This window comes from Orycteropus afer, unplaced genomic scaffold (assembly GCF_000298275.1).
Source record: "Orycteropus afer afer isolate SDZICR_OR568_19922 unplaced genomic scaffold, OryAfe1.0 scaffold00020, whole genome shotgun sequence".
Lineage (NCBI taxonomy): Eukaryota > Metazoa > Chordata > Mammalia > Tubulidentata > Orycteropodidae > Orycteropus > Orycteropus afer.
In genome coordinates, this window is record NW_006921607.1 from 19,342,213 (window position 1) to 19,368,229 (window position 26,017).

Below are 26,017 nucleotides of genomic sequence, written 5' to 3' on the forward strand. Positions count from 1 at the left end.
GGGTTTGAACCACCAGCCTTCTGGTTAGCAGTCAAATGCCTTAGGCACTATGCCACCAGAGCTCCTGAGCTTACAATACTGTCTGGTTATTTTTGGGGAAGGAGGCTAAACTTAGGTCCATCTGTTCTCCTATGATGGGCACAGTGTTCTGACATGGGCTATGATCTCTGTTACTAGAGAGTTTAACCAAAACTTTAAACTTAAAATCTTTGTCATTTAAAATGATGCTCTGTCAACACAGATTTCTTCAAACAGCTCCCAACTCCCTGGTCTCCCTCTTTGCTCTTTATCAAAAACTGTGCAAAGTTACAAGAAGTAAACAGTGGCCTTGGGCAGTGGCCACAAACACTTACCGTCCCAAAGCCTGGAACTTCTAAGGAGTAGTCAGACTGCTGCCTCAGCCAGTCAAGGAGACTCTTGCTGGGAATGGCTTTCTCGGCGTGGCTGCTGGCTGCTGTGACCGTTTCGGGTGCTGAGGTAGCAGGCACTGGCCCTTCAGGGTGCATGGTGCTCAGGGTGGCCTGCCCTGGGTCTTCATGGACTTCCTGGATAAAGGAGAACCGAGAACGTGGAGTTTATCTTGACAGAATGAAAGTGAGTTTCTACAAGGAAATCACATTGGGTAAGGTGTTCAGATCTTCCCATCTATGTCTGCTGGCCATTACTCTGGGTGCTTGAGCATCTGCTCACATTACTGACTCACACACAAACTCTTGCACAGGTTGGCCATACTCTCTACCTGAATGCTCCTCTCTCCCTCCTATCTACCTGCAAACTTTCATTCTATTTTATTTGCTCAGATTCAGTGTTACCTCCTTTGTCACCAATCTTGACTGTCCCAGGGTCCTCCCACAGAAAGAGAAATTTTCTTTTGTCTATTGCCCCTCTAGAGTGTAAAGGCTTGTCTTACTCATTTCTGTATTTCCAATGTCTATAATGAAGTCCAGGAGCTCTGGTAGCATAGTGCCTAAGGCACTTGACTACTAACCAGAAGGCTGGCTATTCAAACCCACCAGCCACTCCTCAGAAGGAAGGTTGGGCAATCTATTTCCATAGTGATACTGCCTTGGAAACCCAAGGAGGGGCTGCTGAGTCGGGTCCGGCTTGAGGGCACATAACAACAACAACAACATAATGAAGTCCACTGATAAAGCTTCATGTTAGCACTAGGGCTGGATGATCCCTGACACCCTGAGATAATCTTTAAACCGTGAACCAAAAATATGCCCTCAAGTTTTCTTAAAACTACACAAAAGTTTAGCCTAACAAGTGAAAAATGTCTGCCTTGAGCATTATGCTTTTTTAAGAACTAACTATATGAGATCAAACTGACAACAGGAATTTGAAAGGTTAGACAGGAACCTCAGAGGGCAGTGACTTTATGTTAACAAGGGAGGAAGGACTCAGAGAAGGAGGATGAGAATGGTTGTGCGACGCACAGAATGTCATTAAGGCCACCGAACTGTACATGCAGCAACTGCTGAGCTGGTGTATGTTTTGCTGTGTATATTTTCAATAGCGACAACAAAATAAATAAAAGAAAAGAAAAGAAAAACAATATTCAAGGTCAAGGATAAAGTAATTTCCCTGGAATTCTATGATCATTACAAAAAAAACTCTGGCTTTGCATTTCTAGAAATTGAACCAATCTTCTTAAAAGCTTGCTGGCTTAAGCAGGGAAAGAACTTGACACTTCAGCTTCCTCAACTATAGAAAGCCTGAGAGGAAGACATATCCTAAGCAACAGAGTTTAGTGATAAAGCTTTCATGCTTCAGAGACACACAGACCATGGTTTGATTCCCTGTTCTGCCATTTACTAGCTGGACAGCTTTGGTAAATTATTTAAAGCTTTTAAGCTTCAGTTTCCTCACCTATAAAACAGGAATAACAGTAACACATATCTTCACAGACATTCTTGGGAGGATTAGATAAGAGAATCACACAAAACCCGGAACACAATACCTGGCACATAGTAATCACTCAGTAAATATTGGTTATTCCTTTTAAGATAAGAAAACATGAAATTTGATTCCTGTTCTGGGTCTCAAAATCCAATAAACGGGAAAAATAAAAACACAAAGAGAATTCAGTGCCCTCTAACATATTAAGCAAAGTCTAAAGGTGATCTCTCCTTGCCAGATATACAGTACCAATCTTGACTATTGTTCACAATTGTCTCCTTTGAATTTAGAACGTGCTGGAGTGGGTATGAACTCAGGGAATCTTTACAGCAACCCTCTGCAGTAGATGCTGCGGCCCCACTTTACAGAGGAGCAAAGTGAAGCTCGAGGGTTCACCCAAGGTCACGGGTAAGTCAGGCAGTAGAGCCAGGGTCAATCTTCCGGCCTTGCGACCCTCAAGCCTTCTCAGACTTCACTCCTGGAAAGCCTCATGGACCTAGAGAACTGTGACCACAAACTTCACCTTGCTGTCCCGCTTACTCATCTGTCACCAGGGGTTCTTCCAGAGACACTGAGAGTCTAGACTGTTTCTGTCTGAGACAGGAAGTCCTCCTGGCTCATTTCTCTAGGGTGCATGCAGATTGAGGGCCAAAATGGATTAATACCTACCTGTTTCTAAAAAAACAACTGAGGGCAGCTAATAATGAGAAAGAAAATAAATAGGACAATTGAAACAGACATACACGATCATAAGCCAAAATATTTTGTGTCTGAGGAAGAAGAGTTTGTTTCTTAGTGTAGAAAGGTCAATGCTTTTACTTAAAAGCCTCATATACCCACCAAGATCCCTGCCTGAAGGGTTTGCTCCTTCAAAAAGATGAGGTCCATCCCTCCTTCAACATGTTTCCGTCTCCCTCTCCGCCTCCTTGTGGCAGCATCGTCTCTTCTGAGGCTTCCATTGACAATCTGTCCGGTCACTGGATGGATTAGGCCAGCTTGTAGGATCCCTGACAAGTCCATGCCAAGTGCTCCTTGAAGGGAACTGATTGTCCCAATCTTAGGGGTGCTGGCACTCACTGGGAAAGGGGATGTGGCTCCTGGGGAGCCCTCTGATGTACAAGAGAGGTCTATAGCTGACTCCCCATGCCAGCCATTGAGGACAATGGGGGGGTGCCCGTGGGTGGCAGAGAACTGTTCCAGGCTCCGTGCCTTTGCATCCCTCTCCACTTCAAACTCGTAGGGATGCCTGTGCTTTTGCTCTTCCTTCGCGAATACTGGTGCCAAGAAGCTCTCCTGTGAACACACATAGGTGGCAACAGAGGTTTTAATGCCACTTCTGTGGAGGAATTCCAGTGCTTTCTCTAGACCTAATTCCCTTGGGGCTAGTACTATTTCTAATCATCTTCTTACAAGTTCTTCTAACTCAAGAGTTTCTCACACTTTAGTACCAAACCATGGGGAGATGCTGTTAAAATGCAGATTCCACTGCAGGAGGCCTGAGGTGGAAGCCCAGAGCCTGCATTTCTAACAGGTTCCCAGGTGCTGCCTAAGGATGCTGGTCCTTGGACTACACTTGGAGTTGCAAGGCTATAACTCAGTGCTTTTCAATCTCATCAGGACAGAGAATCACCTGGGGGCACCCAGGCCACACCTCAGACCAATTAAATAAGAATCTGTGGAGGCGGGACCCAGGAGCAGTGGCTTTTAAAGACCCACAGCTGATTGCCATGTGCAGTCAAGAATGAGAACCAGTGTGGAAACTACTTATCTCAAATAAAGTGCATCACCCCCCAGAGAAAGTCACTTCTGCCTTGACTCCACTAATTTCTGTCGGCCACTGTCATCCTCCTGCTGATTCACTCATGCTTCCGTTCTTAAATGTATTTATCAATCATCATTCCCACCAAGCCATCCTTGCCATTTTTTTTTGGTCACTTTCTTGGCTTCATTGTGCCACTATCCTATAGCCTAGACCCTTCTTTCCTCCAGTTGCCACCTACTGAGGCACTCCTCTCCCCTGACCCTCAAGTTTCATGGCAGCCTGCACACCACTCCAGATGAGCTGTGAAAACCCTGCCGCCATCATTCACTCCCCTGCTTCAAGACTTATGAAAGCTTGCCACCATTATAGGATAAAGTCCAATTTCCCCAGTTCACACAAATGATTTTACCAAAGCCCCTCCCCCCCATCATCTATATGGTAAAGTATCTGTTGCGTGGACGGCTCAGTCAAGAAGTACGAAGTGTCCACCATTCTTTGTTCCATGGTGGTCACCGCCACCCCCATGGGCCTCACCTTCTGGATCTGGGCCACCAATGCCGCACCATTGCTGAAGCTGTGCTCTGATGTGTCTGGCTCTGAGAGGCTGCCTCGAGCACCAGCACTGCTGGCTAATACAGGAGTGGGCAGTGTGGTCGAGGGCTCATACTGCTGGCTGGAGGGCCACTTCCCCTTTAACACTACATGGCAGATGTTATCTAGGCGGTTAATTATCACACGATCCTATAAAAAAGAACAACAGCTCTGAGGAAGGAGTACCAAGTTACCCAAATTCATCAAGTCCCTTGAGATCAAGGGCCAAGATTTCCAACCAAAAGGAATTACTTAGAAAAGGAAACACTCAAATGTACTTATTTTATAAGCCTTAAAATAAAACTCACCAGGCAGTCTGGACAACACAAATGAAAGGCAGAGCACTGTAAACATGAGGGCAGTTTGGTGCTTTTGTCTTATGGTGTGACTAGTCAAGTGCACATATCTTCACTGTTCAAATGTTACGTAACTGATAGCTTCTTATATATAGCAAACATTTCTCTGAGCCTGTTATACAGAAATACTCTGAAAGGTTTGAAATAAAGGACCCAAAGCTGTAAACGCTGTGGACGAAGGACACAAGGTCTTTTTTGGGGGGTACCTTTGGCCACTCAGAAAAGGAATAGAGAGTTTTTTCCTGCAGCAGCTGTGCGATGGTAGGGGCCCGAGCCTCCTGTAGGTCATCCCCCACGTCTCCTACGATGCCCGACGGAGAGCTCTTACTCTCCTCTTCAGAGTACTTCCCTGGATGATCTGGGAGGAAATGTTAAAAATAGCAAAAATAATCACTGTTCTTGAAAAGAGATTTATAAGTGGGAACCTAATTAACAAATTTCATAACTGTCTTAAAAAAAAATTGGGCACTTAGGATACAATAGTGATCTGAGAGATCAGGACATACTATCTGTTTTCTTCAGTTTTTTAAATTATCCCATTTTAGGCTAATTTATTTTAACTTTAACTATCACTGGTGGTGCAGTGCCTAAGGCATCTGACTACTAACCAGAAGGCTGGTGTTCAAACCCCCCAGCTGCTGTGCAGAAGGAAGATGGGGCCATTTCCTTCCATAAAGATTTACAGCGTCAGGAACCCAATGGGGCAGTTATGAGTCAGAATCAAAGGGATGACAGCTGGTTTGGTTGGGTTTGATAAACTTCTGATTTCCAGAAGAACCATATTAGTTAAGCCACAAAGGCCAATCCTGCTCTAGGGCTGCCAATGTAAGTCATGTGATGCAGTTTTCATAATAAAAGACACTTCTCCCCACCTCCCACAAAAAAAAGAAGGAAAACAGAAAGGAACTTTTGCTTTGTACCCAAGAGCCTGAGATGAATGACTATGGTGGCTTCTCACAGTTGGTGTCATGGACAGGAGGAACATGGGCATTATGACGCTTCAATAAAGCAAGGGTTAAGAAGAGGCAATGTGTTTCTGAAGGGACAGTCTGTGAGATGAATACAGCAAGAGGCCAATGAAGGATGAAGTCATGAAACTTATAAGGAAAAAAGGAAAAACAGGCTTGATTCATGTAAAAAACAATGCAGAGAAACCTAGAATGTTTAGCGTTTTCTCTGATGCACAGAAATGGAAAGGCAACTCATTCAAGCTTCAGAAGTGCTGCAAACTTATCATCACTGCGATCCAAAGACTCACTCACCTGGAATGACAGGCAATGAGCTGGAAGTAAAATGCCCAAGGCACAAAAGTTCGTGGACCTCTTTTCTTGGTGATATGACAAGGAATGCTTGCCTCTCTGAAATGTGCAGATTTACCTTCTGATTGTGCAAGTTGTCTCCCAGGGAGCTACAGAGACCCCTTACCATGAACAGGGAGGGCCTTGCTAGGTACTGAGGATTCAAGGAGAAATTTGCCCTGAATGGTCTTCATCTCATGCGGGATGACAGTGAGTAAAGCAGTAATAATAAACAAGTAACTAGGATTATAAACTGTGATGAGTGCCATTAAAGGAAAGAAATATGGTGCCATGGCACGGAATGAGACACAAGGACGTATTCAAGTAAGAGGCAGAGAAAGCCTCTCAAAGGAGGAACAGCCAAGAAGACGAGGAGACAATGGCAGATGGGTATTTTGGACATGCTGAGGAACTAAGATTACCAGGGGAAAAGAGCAAAGATGAGGCTGGACGGGTAGAAGTGATCTTGATCTTGCTGGGTCCTGTAGGCCATGATGAACCACTGAGAGGTTTTAAGCAGAGGAGTTGGGATCCAAGTTTTAAGAAAATGCACAATGACGTGAGAGGGAAAACCTTGGATTAGGAGGAGTCAGGAGACCAGGAGCCCTGACAGATGCACCTATCACAGGAGTGTAGGACTCTAGGAATATAGTATTTCTAGTCTTCAAGACAAAACAGGAGCTCTGGTAGCATAGTGGCTAAAGCACTTGACTGCTAACCAGAAGGCTGGCGGTTCAAACCCACCAGCCACTCCTCGGAAGGAAGGTTGGGCAATCCTACTTCTGTAGTGATATTGCCTCGGAAACCTAAGAAGGGGTTGCTATGAGTCGGGGGCGACTCGACGGCAAACAACAACAACAACAAGTCTTCAAAACAGGGCTAACCTTCTGTACCCACCTATCCTATACCCCATGTACGTGCAAGTTCCTTCCTCAGGTCTGCAACCAAGACCAAACCAAACTCACTGCTGTCGAGTCGGAGCTGACTCAGAGCGACCCCTCCTTGGGTTTCCGATATGTTATCACTAAGGAAGTAGATCTCCCATTCTTCCTTCTGAGCAGTGGCTGGTGGGTTTGAACCACCAGCCCTCTGGTTAGCAGTCAAATGTCAGTACAAGGGATAACCTTCCTTACTATACACACACACACACACACACAAATACTTGTGCCTGCATGTGTGTATGTGCGAGATACTCACCAAAGCTAATCAAGTTCACTGCTGCCTCCCATCCTGACTTGGCAAGTCTAACACTGCCACCTACGGTTTTAGTTCAAAAACATTTCTTCCCCTTTAAACTATTCTCATCTTGGCCCTGTACTCCTTTTATCATCTTGGTTTCTAGAAACTGATTATTTGGTGATTTTCCTCAGGATAGGGTTCAAAAGAACAATGTGGGCTTTATGATTCAGAACACATGCAATCCTTCATGGCCTGGGATAGAAGCAAGAGGCCTGGTGATTGACTGGTTCCTCCTGGGTTGACTTGGGCTATCATTCTATTATACTACTCTTGATTCAGTTTCTTAGTTCTTATCCTGGCTGGTGTGAAAATTTTAACTTGGGCTCAGAACACTTCGCAAGATAGTCACTATTCATAATGATTAAACCAGAAGTGGGGGAGTCTACAATCCAAAGGAAGCTAGACAACCCAAGGAAGCTTAGTTCAGCTCCTTTCTTTCCCTCTTAAGAGAGAAATGACTGAGGTGCTTGTCTCAATCATGAAGCATCGTGCCGGGCATGAACAGTGGTTTTCACTTGACAATGACAAAGATAATCAGAGTTCTTTTTGTTCATTTTAATAAGCCTACTTGGGTATGAAGAAATAAAAAACAAAACAAAACAAAAAACCCCAACCAAACTCACTGGCATCTAGTCGATCCTGACTCACAGTGACCCCTTGGGTTTCTGAGGTGGTATCTCTACAGAAGTAGATTGCCCAATCTTCCTTCCAAGGAGTGGCTGGTAGGTTTGAACCACCAGCCTTCTGGTTAAGCAGTCAAATGCCTTAGGCACTATGCCAAACAACAATTAAAAACTGTTTTTTTGGGGGGTGGTTGCTGTGGATGGACTAATTTTATTTATTATATTCCTGCAAAGTATAAAAGACCTCAAGGATCACTAGAGATTTTAACATTTTAAAATTCCTTCTAACTTGAATCCTTATCTTAGACTCTATCTATCTGAAAAGGTCAAATCTATTTTTGTTTTTGTTGAATCACTTGTAAACTTATTTTTTTTCTGTTGAGTTACTGAAAGCAATCTAAACCAAATGCACTAACATTCAAACACAATTTTTTCTGACAATGAAATTAAAGAAAAATGGCGCTATCTTTGCTCACCTTGGGACAGGACACACCCAGTTTCAAGAAAATGACCCAGTTTCAAGAAAATGAAACTTAGAGAGTGGAAATCCCCTAACAGGCACTCCCCCTCCTCCCCTTTCCCACGTCTTCCCGCTGCACACTTTAGCGCTTCTGTATACCCGTTGGCTTGAGTCTTCTAGAAGGTAACCAGTCGCCCTATACCCCATACCCTAGAAACAGAAACCTATAATAGCCCAGTGTGACCTCTGTTAGGGGCTCAATCGCTGGATGTGAATCCACTGAGCCAAGTGTCAATAAAATAAAGTCCTTCCTTTACCCCATCCTGCTCAGTGTTAGCATTTCCTTTGGTGGCTCCAGCAACATTTTTGGTGCATTGGTTGGGAAACTTTTGACCTCAGCCTCCCCCAGCCACTCAAGGAACTGGTAGCATGGCTACTGTCGACCCCAGGAAGCTGGTGGTCTGGGCTGGCCCTTGATCTGGGGAAAATGACCTGCTGAGCGCCTGGTGGAATTTTTGCCACAGTGTGGGTACTTTGCACTGGTGTGAGAGCTGGCTACGTCTCTGACTCTGAGAAGGAATGGCCACCTTCTGGACGTCTGAACCGCAGTAGGTTACAGGGGTGCCCCACAGTCAGTCAGTCAATCAGCCTTCCGGAGGCAGAAGGGGAGCCTGGTCACCTCCCAGGGCATCATCTCAGTATCAGTAATGAGAAACCACGGTCGCCCACAGGTAGTACAGGATTTTGGGGACTGGTATGTATACTGGTGCACTGGTGTGTGTGTTTGTGTGTGTGTGTGAATGTGACTGGCCAACCGACTGGTCTGTGTACTGGTGCGCTGGTATGTATATGTGTGTTTGTGTGAATGTGAGTGGCCAGCTGAGACTCTATGCACTGGAAAGCGTTGAGCCGTTTTACTAACTAGTGGTGAATCTCATATAGCTAAGGGCAATCAATGAGACTTCCATTAAGTCAGAGAGGCTTCCAGGTCAGGGGCTTATACTGACTTGCCAAAGCTAAGAGGTGCCTGAAAGATCCTCGCGAAAGGAATGGGAAGAGTTCGGCAAAGCAACTGTGGCTACCCTGTGCCACAATGGTTGGGAATCAGTGTCAGGAAGGAACTCCACTTCAGATCATGTTAAAAAACTTCAAAAAAGGATTTAGCATTCAGGGTTATGGAATAAAAATGCAACTAGGGAAACTTAGAACCCTTTGTGAATTAGAGTGGCCCACTTCCCGGGTAGAATGGCCATCAGGGGGATCATTGGATAAGAAAACTACCCTGAGAGTCTGGCCGGTAGTAACTGGGGACCCCGGCCATCTGGAACAATTCCCATTCATAAATACATGACTTCAGTTGGTAACAAATCTCCCCTCCTGGCTTTGGGAGCAAATTAGCCGAGAAACGTTTTCTCAGAAAACTAAAGCATGGCCTTCTACTTTGCCTGAACCCTCGAGCGCCCCACCCCCCATTCCTCAGGAGGCACTGCAAGAGCCAGTGCCCCTTCCTTATGTCCCAATGTATCCATCCTTGAGAGCACCCCCCCCCCATGGACACCACCCACACTCTCACCAGATTCTACCACCAGTCCGGGGCCTACAACTCCAGCCGGGGCCAATATTGGACCACTCCACCTCAGTCCATACACCCCACTGCTTCCCTCAGATGTGCAAAATGCTGCTCTGAGAGATAAGTGCACCCACTTATGTAGACTTGGATGGCCATGTCCAAGGGGGACAACACACCCTAGTTTGTCAACCGTTCACCACCAATGACCTCCTCAACTGGGAACATCATACCCCACCATACACAGAGAAGCCCCAGGCCCTAACAGGCCTCATACAATCCATTTTTCAGACCCACAACCTGACCTGGGCAGACTGCTGTCAGCTCCTCCCCACGGTGTTTAATACAGAGGAAGGGAGGCAGGTATTTCAAGCTGCCGCTTGTTGAGAGGAAAAGAATGCCCCAGCAGGAGTTATAAATACATAGATATATGCTCAGAGATGCCTCCCAGATGAAGATCCACACTGGGACCCAAATGAGAGAGAGGGTCTCTGGAACCTGGAGACGTACTGGTAAACACTCCTGCAGGAGCTACAGAGAGGTGGTCAGGAGGCGATCAACATCAACAAGGTAGCAGAAGTCCTGCAGGGCCCAGGAGAAAGCCCCAGCTCTTTCTGCAAGAGACTCTGAGAAGCCTACAGACTCTATGCTCCATTTGACCCAGAGAGCCAGGAAAACCAACGACAGTGGTCAACACTGCCTTTGTGAATCAAAGTGCAGGAGATATCTGCTGAAAACTTCAGAAACTAAAAGGCTTTACAAGCATGAACTCCACCCAACTGTTGGAAGTAGCAAACAAAGTCTTCATAAACCAAGACCAGGAAGCAAAGTGCGAGGCAAACCAGAAAATGAAGAAAAAGGCAGACCTCATTGCAGTAGCACTCATTCAGACCAGACCGGGTCCACCTAACAACAGAGGGAAGGGAGCCAAGCAAACCACATGCAAAAACAGCAGGGAAGGAAAACCTCCCCTTGATCGAGACCAATGTGCCTATTCCAAGGAGAGAGGACGCTGGGAAAATAAGTGCCCACAGAAGCAAAATAATAAAAGGCAAAACCCAGGCTACCGAAAGAGACTGGTCTATTCAGCACCACTGAAATGGAACTCTTCAAGGACTGAGACAGACTGGGTCCGGTTGCCCGCCCCCATACCATCCCATGGTCTAAGTTGAAGTGGGAGGAAAGGTTATGGACCTCTTAGTAGGCACAGGGGCTGAACACTCAGTGGTAACCCAACCCATAGCCCCAAGAACAGAAAGGTGAGTTAACATCATTGGAGCTACTGGAACACTAACCCGTCAAACCTTTTGTCAGACCAGGAAGTACACTGTAGGGGACCAGCCAATGATGTGTAACTTGTTGCAAAAATAACACTCGCCAGGGTCCCTTGCCATCCCCTGGTATTCAGTCTGTGGGATCTGCACCTTTTGAAAACCTGGCTGTGGATTTCACCGAACTACCTAGGAGTGGAGGTTACTGTTATCTCCTAGTAGTAGTGTGCACCTATTTGGGGTGGGTAGAGACCTTCCCAACCCACTCAGAAAAAGCCAGGGAAGTAACACAAGTATTACTGTGAGAAATCATCCCGAGAGATGGCCTCCCTGGTACATGGGATCGGACAACGTACCAGCACTCATGGCAGAAGTGGTGCAGGAAACAGCTCAGATGTTGGACATAAATTGGAAATTACATGCTGCCTATAGGCCCCAGAGCTCGGGCAAAGTGGAATGCATGACTAGGACCATAAAAACTGGACTCAGCAAATTATGCCAGGAAACCCACTGAACTTGGCTGCAAGTCCTTCCTTAGTATTATTAAAAATTAGGTGCTCTCTGCAGAAGGCTACAGGATATTCCCCCTATGAAATCCTTTTTGCCAGACCCCCACCCCTCCTCTGTTCTATGCCTGGAACCCCTAGAGAGAGAGGTGAAATGGAAATCAGTAAATTAAAAGCTTTGGGAACAGTTTCAACACTAATATCCAAAAAGGTAACGGAAAGACTCCCTATAAGTCTTTTTGCTCCTGCACATCCTTTCTAACCTGGGGATCAAGTGTGGGTTAAAGACTGGAACCTGATCCCCCTCAAACGCAGGTGGAAGGAACTCCTTATTGTCATTCTAACCACCCCCACAGCAGTCAAGGTTAAAGGTATCACCTCATGAATTCATCACTCCAGAATGAAAAGGGCTGTACCTGATGACTCTAATGACTCCTGGGAAATCGAAATCTACCCCCAGAACCTTCTGAAGGTGACCCTGCAACATGAGAACCACAGATCTACAGCGCCTTGCTCCAGTCACTCCATGGGCTGAGTGGTCTACGCACAGCCAAAGCCTGAGGACCCGCACTCACAGGTACAATGACTGTCCTGGAACTCATCACCCTATACCTTGGACTTTACTCATATTCCCCCTTACCTGTTACTTCTACCTCCCTTGATCCGTGCATACAATGTATCAAAACAACCCACTCAAGGTCCAAGGTCATAAAAACCCTGATATGGCATTCATATTACAATTGTCAGGGAGAGATCTCCTCTTGTAAACATAACCTCCTTATAATCGCAAGTTACTGACCAGGCCTGGGAGGCCCCAAATGGGTTATACTGGATCCGTGGGAGGAGGGCATATGCTCACCTCCCTCAGGGTTGGACAGGTACCTGCACCCTAGGAACGATCCACCCCTCCTTCTTCCTCCTACCCCTACAAAAGGGAGAAATCCTTGGGATACCTGTATACGATTCAGCCAGGTCCTGGCAAAACATGAAAATAGGAGAGTGGAAAGATACTGAATGACCTCCTGAAAGAATTATTCAGTATTATGGCCAGGCCACATGGGCAGAGGATAGAAGTTGGGATTACCGAACCCCAATTAATATACTTAACAGAATCATTAGATTACAAGCAGTGTTAGAAATAATCTCCAATGAAACAACCTGGGCTCTTAACCTTCTGGCCAAACAACACACACAGGTACGAGCAGCCATATATCAAAATCACTGGCCATGGATTACCTACTGGTTTCAGAGGGAGGCGTGTGTGGAAAATTTAACTTTACTAACTGTTGTCTAAAAATAGATGATGAACGGAAAGTCATTGAGGAAATAACAGATAGGATAAAGAAAATAACTCATGTCCCAGTCCAAATGTGGAAGGGATGGGCTGCAGGTGAATAGTTTAATAATTAACTAACTTTGAAAGCTTCTAAACTATTGCAGGTGCAGCAGCCCCATTTTTACTCCTTATAACCATCCTTCCCTGTGTACTCCTTATGGCCTTGAAATCTATTAATTCAATCATCGAAACTGTGGTGGAAAGGAAAACTTCCTCACATATACTACAGCTTCATAGGTATAACCCATTAAACCAAAGTCTGGAACAAATTATCCAGGAAGAAAGTGAGGCTCCTTTAAATTTAAACAGAATGAGGGAGCCTCAAAGGGGAGAATGAGACAGGACACACCCAATTTCAAGAAAAAGATCCAGTTTCAAGAAAATGAAACTTAAAAAAGTGGAAATCCCACAACAGGCACTCCTCCTCCCCTTTCCCACATCTTCCCACCACACACTTTTCCACTTCTGTATACCCACTGGCTTGCGTCTTTTAAAAGGTAACCAATCACCCTATACCCCACATACCCTAGAAACAGAAACCTATAAAAGCCCAGCGTGGCCTTTGTCAGGGGCTCAATCTCTGGATGTGAATCCACTGAACGAAGTGTTGACATAATAAAGTCCTTCCTTTACCCCATTCTGCTCAGCTTTAGCGTCTCCCTTGGCGGTTCCAGCAACAACCTTAATGCAGATCCAATTTATTTGTATTTCTGTTGAGTCCCTGAGAAATTAACCACCTCTATTAAATTTCAGGTTCCTGACACTTTAACCAGTTTGAAGCACCTTCTCTATGGGAAGAGCAAGGTACTTCCTGTTCCCCTTGACATCATACCTAGTGTACGAGCCCCTGCAAACCACAATGCAGCAAAGGTGCTAGGACTGCTTACCACCTTCCATTTTCGGAAATGACCACAACTAAGCTTTTCTCTCTTTCAGACCAAGGCTGGAATCTTTGGTCATAAACACATGGTAAACATGTTGTTATTGTTGTTATGTGCTACTGAGTTGGCTCTGACTCACAGCGACCCCTCCTTGGGTTTCCGAGGCAGTATTACTACAGAAGTAGATTGCCCCATCTTCCTTCTGAGGAGTGGCTTGTGGGTTTGAACCGCCAGCCTTCTGGTTAGGTAAGCATAGGTAGCTATATTTCAAAACCCTCCCTCCCACTTCTCCCCTGCCCACTCCCACATGGACAGTGCCTTATCCAAGATACCAGCCTATCCAATACACCGTACCTTGACTATGGCAGTGTCCATTTCTATCATAATCATCTTTAGTCTCAAAGTCCATGTCTTCTGATTTGAGTTCACTTCCTTCAAGAGGATATGTGGGGAAGCCTTTCTTCTCTTCTGTACTTTCTTTCCAGGATTCTTTTAAAAGTTCATGACTCAATTTAAATGGCTCTGATGGAACAGCAGTTGGCTGGCTCTCCATTGTGATATTATTAATTTTGCTTTTGTATAGGTCTGGGCTATAACCCTTGGGCTTCTCCACTTCAAAGTCATCGTTCTCAATGCTGGCTTTCCATCTCCCCATGTGCTTGCAGTGACACTGGCAGGCTGCTGGGGGAAAAGCCCTCTGTAGCCCAGGACTTGGGCTCATGGCCTCCAAGCTTCCTTTCTTGACTTCATCTATGTGGAAGCCTCGGATCTTTTCCCTTGGGATGGTAGTGGGCTCTGTCAGATGCAAAACCTCTGGTCTCTCCTGTATGCCTGCTACAATGTCTAAGTTTTCCTCTTCATTTTCCTCCTCTTCCTCCTCCTCGTCACTGTGGTTCTGACTCAAAATCAATTTACTTTCTAAACTTTTGTTTTCTAATAAATCAATTAATTGCTGATCTGCCGACAGGCTTGTTTTGGGGTTACAAACACTAAGATTACACATATCTACAAAACCACTTTCATTTCCTTGATCCAAGGAAGGGGAGGGCATGCATTTCATTCCTAGATGCCTAAGGCTTTCGGGTCTCTGTCCTGCCTCGCTGCAGCAGAGGTCCTCCTCCTTTGAAAAAGACATCAACAAATGTCTTCCATTTGTATTGTTCATCTGAGCTACTCCTGCTTCTAAAATACCCATAAAAGATGGACCTGAAGCTATTTCTGCCTCGTGGCCACCAGACTGACAGTCCCCATCTTTGCTTGCTGAGATGGCTACAGTGTCTCTTCTGGAGTTGGCACTGGTGCTGCTCAGGCTTTCCTGAAAAGAGCCTGGGTCCTGGCTGAGGACCTTCTTCCCATACATCATGCTTTCCAAGGACTCAGGCAGCAGACTTTCATCGTGGTTGATGGAAATGACATCCTGAACCTTAGAAATAAAGTTTTCACAGGTAATGTCAGGTAAGCTGCCCCTGGGTTGACCGAGGTGATCCTCTCTGCTTTCTATTTTCAGTAGATTCTCAGATTCATTCTCAAGGGACTCTGAAGTCCTACTCATCTGAGTATATGTAAGAGATTCATACAGTTTGGAGTTGGTCTGGTAAAGGCAACAGAGATTTTCTGGTGCTGGGGTGTCAGTTCTTTTATGCTGGGCATAGTTTCTGTAGGCATCCAGGAAGGACAGCTGGGGGTCGTTCATGATGTAGTAGTCAGTGCGGTTCAGCCCGTGTTTGGCAGTGCCAATGAGCAGGTCCCGGTCATGTTTCCCACACTCCCACCAGACTGGCAGGTAGAGGCTGGGCCTGCAGAGCTGGAGGCGCTCATGAAGCTGAGGACACTTCAGCACTTGCTCTCGGACCTTCCGTAATAGTTCAATGCGGTACAGAGTTCTTGCAGCCCGTTCCTCAGTGATGGGCTCAACGTAGATGGTGGGATCCGGGGGGCCTGGAGGGAAAGGCAAACAGAAACAAAGCCTATCATTTACGGTGGCCCTCAGACACTTGCTGCCCACCTGACCCTCTGTATCTTGGGTCCTACAGGCTAACATCCTGGTCCCTCATTATGACAGTTTGGGGTGTTTGTGCACCTGCTGAAAGCTAACAGGGGCTAGAAGGTTCTTATGAAACAAGGACAGATGCAGTAAGAATGAAAGAAGTGCATGAAAACTGCAGTTCTGGGAAGAATTGATTCCCATTTCTTAAGTACATACTCTGTACTCTCCATAGGAGGTACTCATCTAAGTCATTCACCTCTCACAGAAACCACACACCATCAGCATTTCTGTTTGAAGGATGAGGTAACAGGCTGAGTGAAGCCAACTTGCTCATTGTGGCAGAACCAGAATTTGAACCCAGGTCTTTTCAGTGTAACTACAAGGTCTGGGTCTTTCCAGTATATCTGGTTACTTGGCCATACGGGAGCTGAGGCTGGGACATGGGTGCATGCATCAGCCTGGAACCCACTCTGGGTAGGCCCAAAGCATGTTTTTCACATTCTTAAAATATTGTCACATGATCCAGAGCAAGCCTATCTACAAATATGAGGCTAAAGTGGAGCACTGGGAGGAAGTGGCTGCTAACTCCAGCCAGGAAGAAATTTCTATCAGACAAGGGGATGTTTAAATGACAGCTATTTACTTTTTTATAGCTGTAAGTCAACACATGACAGAATATTTAAAGATACTGAAATTTCCTTTAAGGAAGGCACAAAGTTTACTGTAGAGTAAATCTCTACAAGAGTTTTTTTTCAAAAAAGGAAACTATACTTTGGAAAGTTAGTAGTAATTAATACAATTAACATTAGTCTCTCAATATTTCTGTGAGATTTTAATCTGGATTCCAATTTTTGGGAATGAGACTTAATTTCATAAGAATTGACTCAATTAGAAGTCCACAAGTCTACTTGTCTTTATCTGAATTCCTCAGATGGATCCTACTTCTACAGTTAATGCCCAAGTATTTCTATCACTTGAAAATAAGCGTGCTCTTTCCTTGTCTCATCGGCGACAGACCCACAAAGAGTTTCCTCACCACCATCTTTCCACGAAGGCAGACGACAGACGTTCTGGCACATGGCCACAAAACTGTAAAAATAGTGTTCCAAGCTTTCATCTGACTTCTTGTCCAAACGGGAAATGATTCGGAACTGCGTCCAGTCAAAGTTCTTCTTTTCTTGGTCATAAACAACACCAAAGGAAGAGACCGTTCTGTAGAAGTCTGCTTGTTCTCTCCTAGTCCACCTTGACATTTAACCAGAAAGGAGGGAAGAGAGTGAGCTGTGCTTTCTTTTTTTAAAAAAGCCAACTACTTATTGAGCTTACCTGGGAGGCCTTGGAGTCAAGAAAGAAGGCAGAGCTCATCTGCCTGGTTTATTATTTTAATTTAAGTTAAACTGTACTGAGAGGCTTATAATGAAAGCTGCCTATTATCCTACTCCCCGAAGGCAGCCACTTCCAGCTCTTTCAGCTGTTTCTTCAGGTATTTCTCTACGTCTAAATCATGTGCAGACCCGGTAGTTCTTGATTCATCAATTTTAGAAATGACCTATTTAATTTCCTCTCATGATAGACAACGATTTAAAAGATAGAGTAAAACTTGTGAGAGCTGGAATTTGTCAAATATTTTCCACTAAAACAAGTGATAGGAAAGTGGTAAGACTGCACCCTGTCAAAGGTGGGAAACGTGTGAGCTCTGGAAAAACAAGGCCGTCCCCCTGAGTTCCAGCTCTCACAGGTCTCGCTGTGCTACTCTCACGCTTAAGTATTGTATTCAGTTTTTCTCCCCGTGCAACACAAAATGCTGGAAGGCTCTTCCAGACTACCAAATTCAACATCTTCATTTTACAGATGAGAAAAAAGGTCCAGAGAAGGGAAATGATCATGTCAGTTGCACAGCTCTCCTGACTCCCTATCTCACGTTGGCTTTTTCCTGTTTCTATGGAACTTGTATAAATGCCCACATCATTGATCTCTAAGACACAAAGGTTCTCTAGTCTCTATATCCGACAGGACTAAGATGATGACTTAAGGAGTTGGATGATTATATACCACCTGCAGTCTCTGTAAGGGGCTTTTAGGGGTGGTACATTCCAGAGGGAGAGGGTTGGAGAAGCTAAGAGTGAGGAGGTGGGGTGAGTAGTCTGTGGGAAGAAGCAGGAAGAAAGGGGTCTGGCTTTTCTCTTTGGAGCTATGAAATGACCAAATTTCATAAAGTCAGAAGGAGTACACAGAAGCACCTGAACTTCCCACGGGGTATTCTTTTAATTCACTGGATGCTGCACCAGAGCAATGGGGAGATAGAAAGGTCTGTGGTTTGAACCCACTGGCTACTCCACAGGAGAAAGATGAGGCAGTCTGTTTCTGTAAAGATTTACAGTCTTGGAAACCCTATGGGGCAGTTCTAACCTGTCCTATGGAGTCGCTATGAGCTGGCATCGGCTGGATAGAAATGTGTTTTGTTTTGTTTTGGTTTTGCTCTTAAAAGCTCCATAAAGACTTCTAACTATGATAGGACAGCTTCAAGGCACAATAGTTCCTTTGCTGTGAAAGAAGTAGGGGTTTGTAACATGCCTCTGGTATTCTTAAACTATATCCCCAGAGATGGGGACTTGACCTAGGGAAGAAGGTCAAGTTAGAAAATCACAAAAGTCTGAGAATTGTCAACCAGAGGGCATCCTCTGACTCTCCTGATAAAACCATGACACTTGGAGCTGGGATTTAACTAATTCTTGAGACAGTCTAACTTCACACAAGGGTTCAATATACTTTCCTTCCAGCTACCAACTTTATCTTTTGTTACCTTAACCAGTTTGCACTGTGGGCTGCCACATCCCTGGGGATATGGAAGCCCTACATTGGGGACCCTTCCCAAGCCTCACCCTATGTGTCTCTTCATTTGTATCCTTTTGGCAGTAATAATAAAACTGTAACTGTAAGTATAATGTCTTTCTGAGCCCTGTGAGTCATTCAAGTGAACTCAAAGGGCAATAGGAGACCCTAAACTTAGCCAGCAGGTCAGAAGGGAGGGGGCTTTGGGGACCTCTGACCTTAGAGTTGGCATCCTGAGGTGACAGTGGAAACTCCTGACCTTGCGGCTGGTATCTATAGTCTAGGGAAGATTTGGGAGCCTGGGGAGGACTTGGGAGTCTGGAGGACTTTGTCCTTTAACTTATGAGATCTGACTTAGTTCCAATGGTTAGGGTCAGAAGAACTGCATTTCTAGGTGATACCAGAGAGCATATTTAGAATATGTGTGGGAAAACACACATACACTTGCTCAGCATGCTCTGTTGTCATTGGCTTTTACCTCTTTTGAGCTTCCTTGTTGATGAGGTCCATTTCTGAGGTTCTCCTAAACATCTCCTCCTGGACCCAGTATCCTTGGTTAACTGGTCCCAGAATTTCAGGTCGGCAGGATTCTTTGCGGTTGCAACGCTGGTAGACAGTGACCAGACGTCTGAGACGAGCTGTGAGTGCAGAGGAAACTGGCCAGGGCGATTTGTCTGGGTCGGAGCCATCCTGGGCTTCAAACATCAGTAAGGATATTAGTATTTATAAACAGAAAACGAGGGTGTCTGGTTCTCACCCCTCCCCTTGTTTTTAATGAGAACAAAGCTGGCTCAACAACTTGAAAGTAGTGACTGTTTTATAATGGGCTTAGGAGCAGGGCATGGCTGGCAGGGCTGCAATTTTGCTTTAGGAAGAGTTTGATGTTGTGGTTGGCTCTGTTATCACTCAAATACAAACACACCCTCTTGTAAGGGCAGAACTAAAGCCAGGACTGAGCAGACCCTCTGTTGACTTCTCCATATAAGAACTATGGGCTTTTGGGTAGCCTATCCTTCCAATTGCCGGAGTCTCCATTAAATCTGAATTGGGGGGGCAGATAGAGGGGGAAACCACCCCAGACCAAAAAAAAAAAAAAAGAAAGCATGAAAACATAATTTCTTTTCATCTCTCAGACCTCATCCTGACTTAAGATATATCTCATTATTTAACTCACTTTTGCATTTCAATGCCAGTTAGAGGAAGCCTGCCAAAGTCACGTGAAGCTCCATGTGGGACTCCAGGAGAGTTGGATGAGGGTCAACTTATTTGGCTTTTTAAAAGAGCTTCCTTAAAAAACAGCTTTTCTTCCTACAAATGAACTCCAGGATAACCACAAACTGGGACCTTACTTTTCTTTGCCTTCAGAAGGACACAGTCTCACCTGCCCGGCTGTCATCCTTCTTTTCACCAAAAATGCCATCACCTCCATCGCTGGAACTCTCCTAGAGACAAATGACGCCATCCCATCAGCAAAACTGCAGTGAGGAAGAAGCCAGCTCAGACACTCCCTGGACCGAGAAATGAGCGCACACCAGAGCCAGCTCCTGCCTACGAACACCTCCAGGACCCAACCCAATGCCACTGAGTCAACTCTGATTCACAGCAGCCCTATGGGTCAGAGCAAAACTGCCTCACAGGGTTTTCCAAGGTTGTAATCTTTACGGAAGCAGATTGCCTCACCTTTCTCCTGCAGAGTAGCTAGTGGGTTTGAATTGTAGACCTTTTGGTTAGCAGCTGAGTGCTTTTCCACGGGACCACCAAGGCAAAAGAAAAAAAAAAAAACTAAACTCACTGCCATCGAGTTGATTCTGACTCATACCAACTCCTTTCAGGTTTCTGAGGTGGTGAATCATTATGGAAGTAGACTCCTTCCATGGAGTGGCTGGTGGGTTTGGACCACCAACCTTTAAGTTAGCAGTCAAATGCCTTAGGCACTACGCCACCAGCGACAGTACCTGGTAAATACAGTTTACTTATGCATAGTTTAAAATAGTCAGAAAGCAGTTTATTTAAAGCAAACATTGGTTCTTGGAACTGTAGGGAATGATTCGGCTTCAAGAATGATCAACAGGCATGCTCTCCCTGGTGACTACATTTTACAAGCACTATTTTAGCTGTGGATTTAAATATTTGCTTTACCATTGTCACTTGCAATTTAATACAGCCACTTCCCAAGGACTGAGCCTGCATTTTTTGTTTTCTGTTGAGAAGTGCATGCTCACTTTCATTATGGTGAGCCGGCTTCAAAGCAACAGATGCTATTTTCATAAAACATGACTTCCCCAGACTCGAGCCCTGATGGTGTGAAAACCTCAGGAATTTAAAATTAAAATCATGATCTGAGGCTCCAAGACAATCTGGAGTAATATCATGGGCATAGATCTTATCCAAGTTGGAATATCTGTCAAACTGGTCCTCACGGAGTCCTCCAGGGATGCTTTTCTCAGGTTCAGGAGTGGAACTTCAAAAGTGCCTTAAATATGAGGTGTGTGGGAGTATCGGGGCAAGGAGAAGATATATTGCTATTTTTAAGTTTGATTGCATGTTTGGAATGAAAACTTATGGCTTTATAACGGGCATCTTTTGACCTAAATGATGGGATGACTGAGCCCAGGATTCAAGACTTTGAACAGTTAGTGCACAGGGTCAGAGGAGAACAAGGGTCAGCAAACTGCGGCTTGCAGAATGTTTTTGTGCTGCCCTCAAGCTAAGAACTGATTTTACAATTTTAAAGGGGTGTTTTAAAGAAAAGGAAAAATATGCTGAAGACTGTACAGGCCCTAAGCCTAAGACGTTTACCATCTGGTCCTTTACGGAAAACACTTCCTGCCCCCTGGGCTGGAACACACAGCGCAGAGACTGGTAACCTACAAAATTCAAAGCACTGTCTTGGGCACCTGATACTATGGAAAGGCCTGAAAGAGATAGCTCTGTAAAGAGAAACAGGTGCCTATTTTTAAAATGACTTTCTCTTGTATATAGAACAGTGGTAACAGCTAACATTGCTGTGAACTATGTTAACCCTGTGCAAAACCCTTTACATGGCTGATCTCATTTAGTCATCACAACTGCCTAAACTATTACCATCCTCATTTTACAGACACAGAAAATAAGCGTTAGAACACTTCTGTAACTGCCCAAGGTCCCTTGGCCAGCAAGCGGCAAAGCTGGGATTCAAACACAGTAGTCTGATTTGAGAGCCTACACTTTCAACCACTAAGCTAAGAGCAAAGAGAGCCCCAGAAGAAAGAAATCGGTTTTGGACAGTAAAATAAACACTATTGGGAAAACATGAACTTAATTTCCCTCCCATGGCCAGAACTATCTCTAATCATCAAATGTTAACGAAGACAGGAAACATAGGGCTGACTTGAAGCACTGCATGTATGTATAACTTTATTTTGGTCTATATGGGAGCTCTGGTAGCATAGTGCCTAAGACACTTGACTTCGAACCAGGAGGCTGGCAGTTCAAACCCACCAGCCACTCCTCGGAAGGAAGGTGAGGCAATCTACTTCCATGATGATACCACCTCGGAAACCCAAGGAGGGGTCGAGTTGGGTCCGACTCAACGGCACATAACAACAACAACAACATATATTATATGTTTTCTGCTGAGGAGAAGTGAACACTCACTTTCGTTACGTGTACACACACACACTTGCCATTTTAAGTGTATGATTTGGTGACATTAAACTACATACACAATGCTACACAACCATCATCACACATTCCCAAACTTTCTCATCACCCCAAACAGAAACTCAGTACCCATTAAGCAGTAACTCCTCATTCCTCCCCATGACCCCAGCTCCGGGTAACCACAAACTTATTTTTGTATTTATGTATTTGCCGATTCTAGATATTACATCCACCACTGATCTGTCAATTTGTTATACTGTAGTGGCTTACTTATTGCTGTGATGTTGGAAGTTGTGCCACCAGTATTTCAACTACCAGCAGTCACCTGTGGTAGACAGGTTTCAGGGGAGCTTTCAGACTAAGACAGACTAGGAAGAAGGACGTACCCAGGTCCCTTTCTGAAAAACTTAGCCACTGAAATCCTTATGAATAGCAGTGAAACACTGTTTGATATAGTGCCAGAAGATGAGCCCCCTCAAGTTGGAAGGCACTCAAAATACAAGCAGGGAAGAGCTGCCTCCGCAAAGTAGAATCAACCTTAATGGCATGGATGGAGGAAAGCTTTCAGGACTCTCATTTGCTGAGGTGGCATGACTCAAAATGAGAAGAGACAGCTGCAAACAACCATTAATAATCAAAACATGGAATGTATGAAGTATGAATCCGAGAATATTGGAAACTGTGAAAAATGAAATAGAACACATTAAGATCAATAACCTAGGCATTAGTGAGCTAAAATGGACAAGTATTAAACCAAAACCAAACCAAACCCACTGCCATCGAGTCGGATCCAATGCATAGCAATCCCTCCTTGGGTTTCTGAGGCAGTATCACTATGGAAGTAGATTGCCCAATCTTCCTTCCGAGGAGTGGCTGGTGGGTTTGAACCACCAGTCTTCTGGTTAGCAATCAAATGCTTTAGCCACTATGCTGCCAGAGCTCCTGGACAAGTATTGGCCAATATGAATCAGATAATCATATGGTCTACTATGCTGGGAATGACAAATTGAAGAGGAATGGTGTCACATTCATCTTCAAAAAAAACATTTCACTATCTATCCTGAAGTACAATGCTGTCAGTGATAGGATAATATCCATATGCCTACAAGGAAGACCAGTTAATATGACTATTATTCAAATTTACATACCAACCACTTAAGCCAAAGATGAAGAAATTAAGATTTTTACCAACTTCTGCAGTCTGAAATTGACCAAACATACAATCAAGATGAGCTTATAATTACTGGTAACTGGAATGTGAACACTGGAAACAAAGATTAAGCATTGGTAGTTGGAAAATATGGTTTTGGTGACAGAAATGATACTGGGGATTACGTGACAGAATTTTGTAAGACCAATGACTTATTTATTGCAAATACTTTTTCTCAACAACATAAATGGTGATTAAACATGCACACCTCACCAAATGGAATACACAGGAATGAAATCAACTGTATCTGTGGAAAAAGACTATGGAGAAGCTCAGTATCATCAGTCAGAACAAGGTGAGGGCTGATCATGAAGACCATTAATTGTTCATATGCAAATTTAAGCTGAAACGAAAGAAAATTAAAACAAGTCTATGAGAGCCAAAGTACAACCTTGAGTGTATCGACCTAAATTTAGAGACCATCTGAAGAACAGATTTGAGGCACTGAACACCAATGACCAAAGACCACAAGAGTTATGCAACAATATCAAGAATATCATACATGAAGAAGCAAAACATCATTAAAAAAAAAAAGGAAAGGAGGAAAAGATCAAAATGGATGTCAGAAAAGACAATGAAACTTGCTTTTGAATGGGCAGTAGCTAAAGTGAATGGAAGAAATGAGGTAGTAAAAGAGCTGAACAGATTTCCAAGGGCAGCAAGAAACCGAAGTAAAGTATTATAATGAAATGTGCAAAGATTTGGGGTTAGAAAATAAAAAGTGAAAAACACACATGGCATTTCTCAGACTGAAAGAACTGAAGAAAACATTCAAGCCTCAAGTTACAATACTGAAGGATTCTATGGCAAAATAATGAATGATGAAGGAGGCAAAAAAAGAAGATGGAAGGAATACACAGGGTCACAGTACCAAAAAAAGAATTGGCTGATGTTCAACCATTTCAGGAGGCAGCATATGATCAAGAATCAATGGTATCAAAGGAAGAAGTCTAAGCTACAGTGAAGGACTTGGTGATAAACAAAGCTCTATGAATTGACAGAATACTCACTAAGGTGTTTCAACAAATGGATGCATCCCTAGAGGTGCTTACTCTTGTATGCTGGAAGGTAGTTACCTGGCCAAAAGACCGGAAGAGATTTATATTTGTGCCTGTTCCAAAGAAAGGTGATCCAACAGACTGCAGAAGTTATTAATCAATATCATTAATATCACACGCAAGTAAAATTTTGCAGAATATTATTAAAAAATGGTAACAGCAGTATAGCAAAAGGAAACTGCCAAAAATTCAAGCCAGATTCAGAAAAGGATGTGGAACAAGGGATATCACTACTGATGTCAGATGGATTTTGGCTGAAAGCAAAGAATACCAGAAAGATTTGTACAGTGTTTTATTGACTATGCAAAGGCATTCTACTGAGTGGATGCAGTATAGTAAATTACATGGCGTAGTATGGCTTTTCTAACCACAGTCTTTGATAACTCCCACTTTGCCATGAGCAACTGAGTAGCTGAGAGTCAAAGTTATCTACTTGGTTCTGTTGGAGCAGCATGAAGCAATCTTCTGGAAAGTTTGGTCTCTCTCAGGCACGTAGAATTCTAATGTTGGGACTGGTTAGTTTTGTCACTATGCCAGGTTCAAAATGAGTCCTCCTAGAGTCCTCCAGTAGTCTCTCTGACTGCTGGCTGAGAGAGACACACTGCTGAAAGAGATGTGCCACTGAGAGAGACTGACAGAGAAGGCTGGCTGCTGAGACAGAGGCCAGGTTGCTGAGAGAGACTTCCGGCTAAGAGAGACTAAGCGTGTTCCTGAACTTGAATTGTAGCCTTTTGCTTCCTTAATAAACCCCATAATCTGTGAGTTCTGTGTGGCCACTGCAGCGAATTACTGAACCCAGCAGAGAGGTGGTGGGTACCGTGGGAAGAATGGGTGGTGTCAAGGTTAGCAGGAGAGCTGGAGGGTGGCGGCACGTCTGGCCTCATAAGAACAGGTCTTGGGCTGCTGATGGTGAGTCTGTCTTCCTCTTGTGTAGTTAGAGGAAGTCATAAGATGCTGCCTCCTTGCCCCTTTAGCAGTGAATCGTAACAAATTATGGATAACACTGCAAAGAGTGGAAATTCCAGAATACTTAATTATGTTCACGAAGAACCTGTACATAAACCAAGAGGCAGTCATTCAAATAGAACAAGGGGATACTGAATGGTTTAAAATCAGGAAAGGTGTGTGTCAGGGTTGTATCGTTTCACCATAATTATTCAAGCTGTATGCTAAGCAAAAAAATACAAGAAGCTGGAATATATGAAGAAGGTGGCATCAGGATTGGAGGACGACTGATTAACAACCTGCAATATGCAGATGACACAATCCTCCTTGCTGAAAGTGAAGAAGACCTGAAGCACTTACTGATGAAGATCAAAGACTACACAGCCTTCAGTATGGATTCCAAAAAAAACCCAAACTCACTATCTTCGAGTCAATTCTGACTTCACAGTGACACCCACTGAGTTTCCAAGGCTATAAATCTTTATGGAAGCAGACTGCTTCATCTTTCTTCTGTGGAGCAGCTGGTAGGTTCAAACCACTGACCTTATGGT

General features: G+C 44.4%; 1 protein-coding gene across 1 annotated transcript in view; it reads right to left on the reverse strand.

The window, feature by feature from the left end:
* The window catches only part of CHD6 (chromodomain helicase DNA binding protein 6), a 252,751-nt gene that overhangs the window by 26,578 nt on the left and 200,156 nt on the right, over positions 1 to 26,017 (reverse strand). The window contains exons 27-34 of the mRNA XM_042783610.1: positions 19,993 to 20,053; positions 19,090 to 19,306; positions 16,816 to 17,024; positions 14,147 to 15,730; positions 4,818 to 4,969; positions 4,199 to 4,405; positions 2,743 to 3,195; positions 354 to 545 (exon numbers count right to left, since the gene is read on the reverse strand). Of these exons, the coding sequence (XP_042639544.1) occupies positions 354 to 545; positions 2,743 to 3,195; positions 4,199 to 4,405; positions 4,818 to 4,969; positions 14,147 to 15,730; positions 16,816 to 17,024; positions 19,090 to 19,306; positions 19,993 to 20,053 (3,075 nt within the window). The remainder of the gene's footprint in view (positions 1 to 353; positions 546 to 2,742; positions 3,196 to 4,198; positions 4,406 to 4,817; positions 4,970 to 14,146; positions 15,731 to 16,815; positions 17,025 to 19,089; positions 19,307 to 19,992; positions 20,054 to 26,017) is intronic.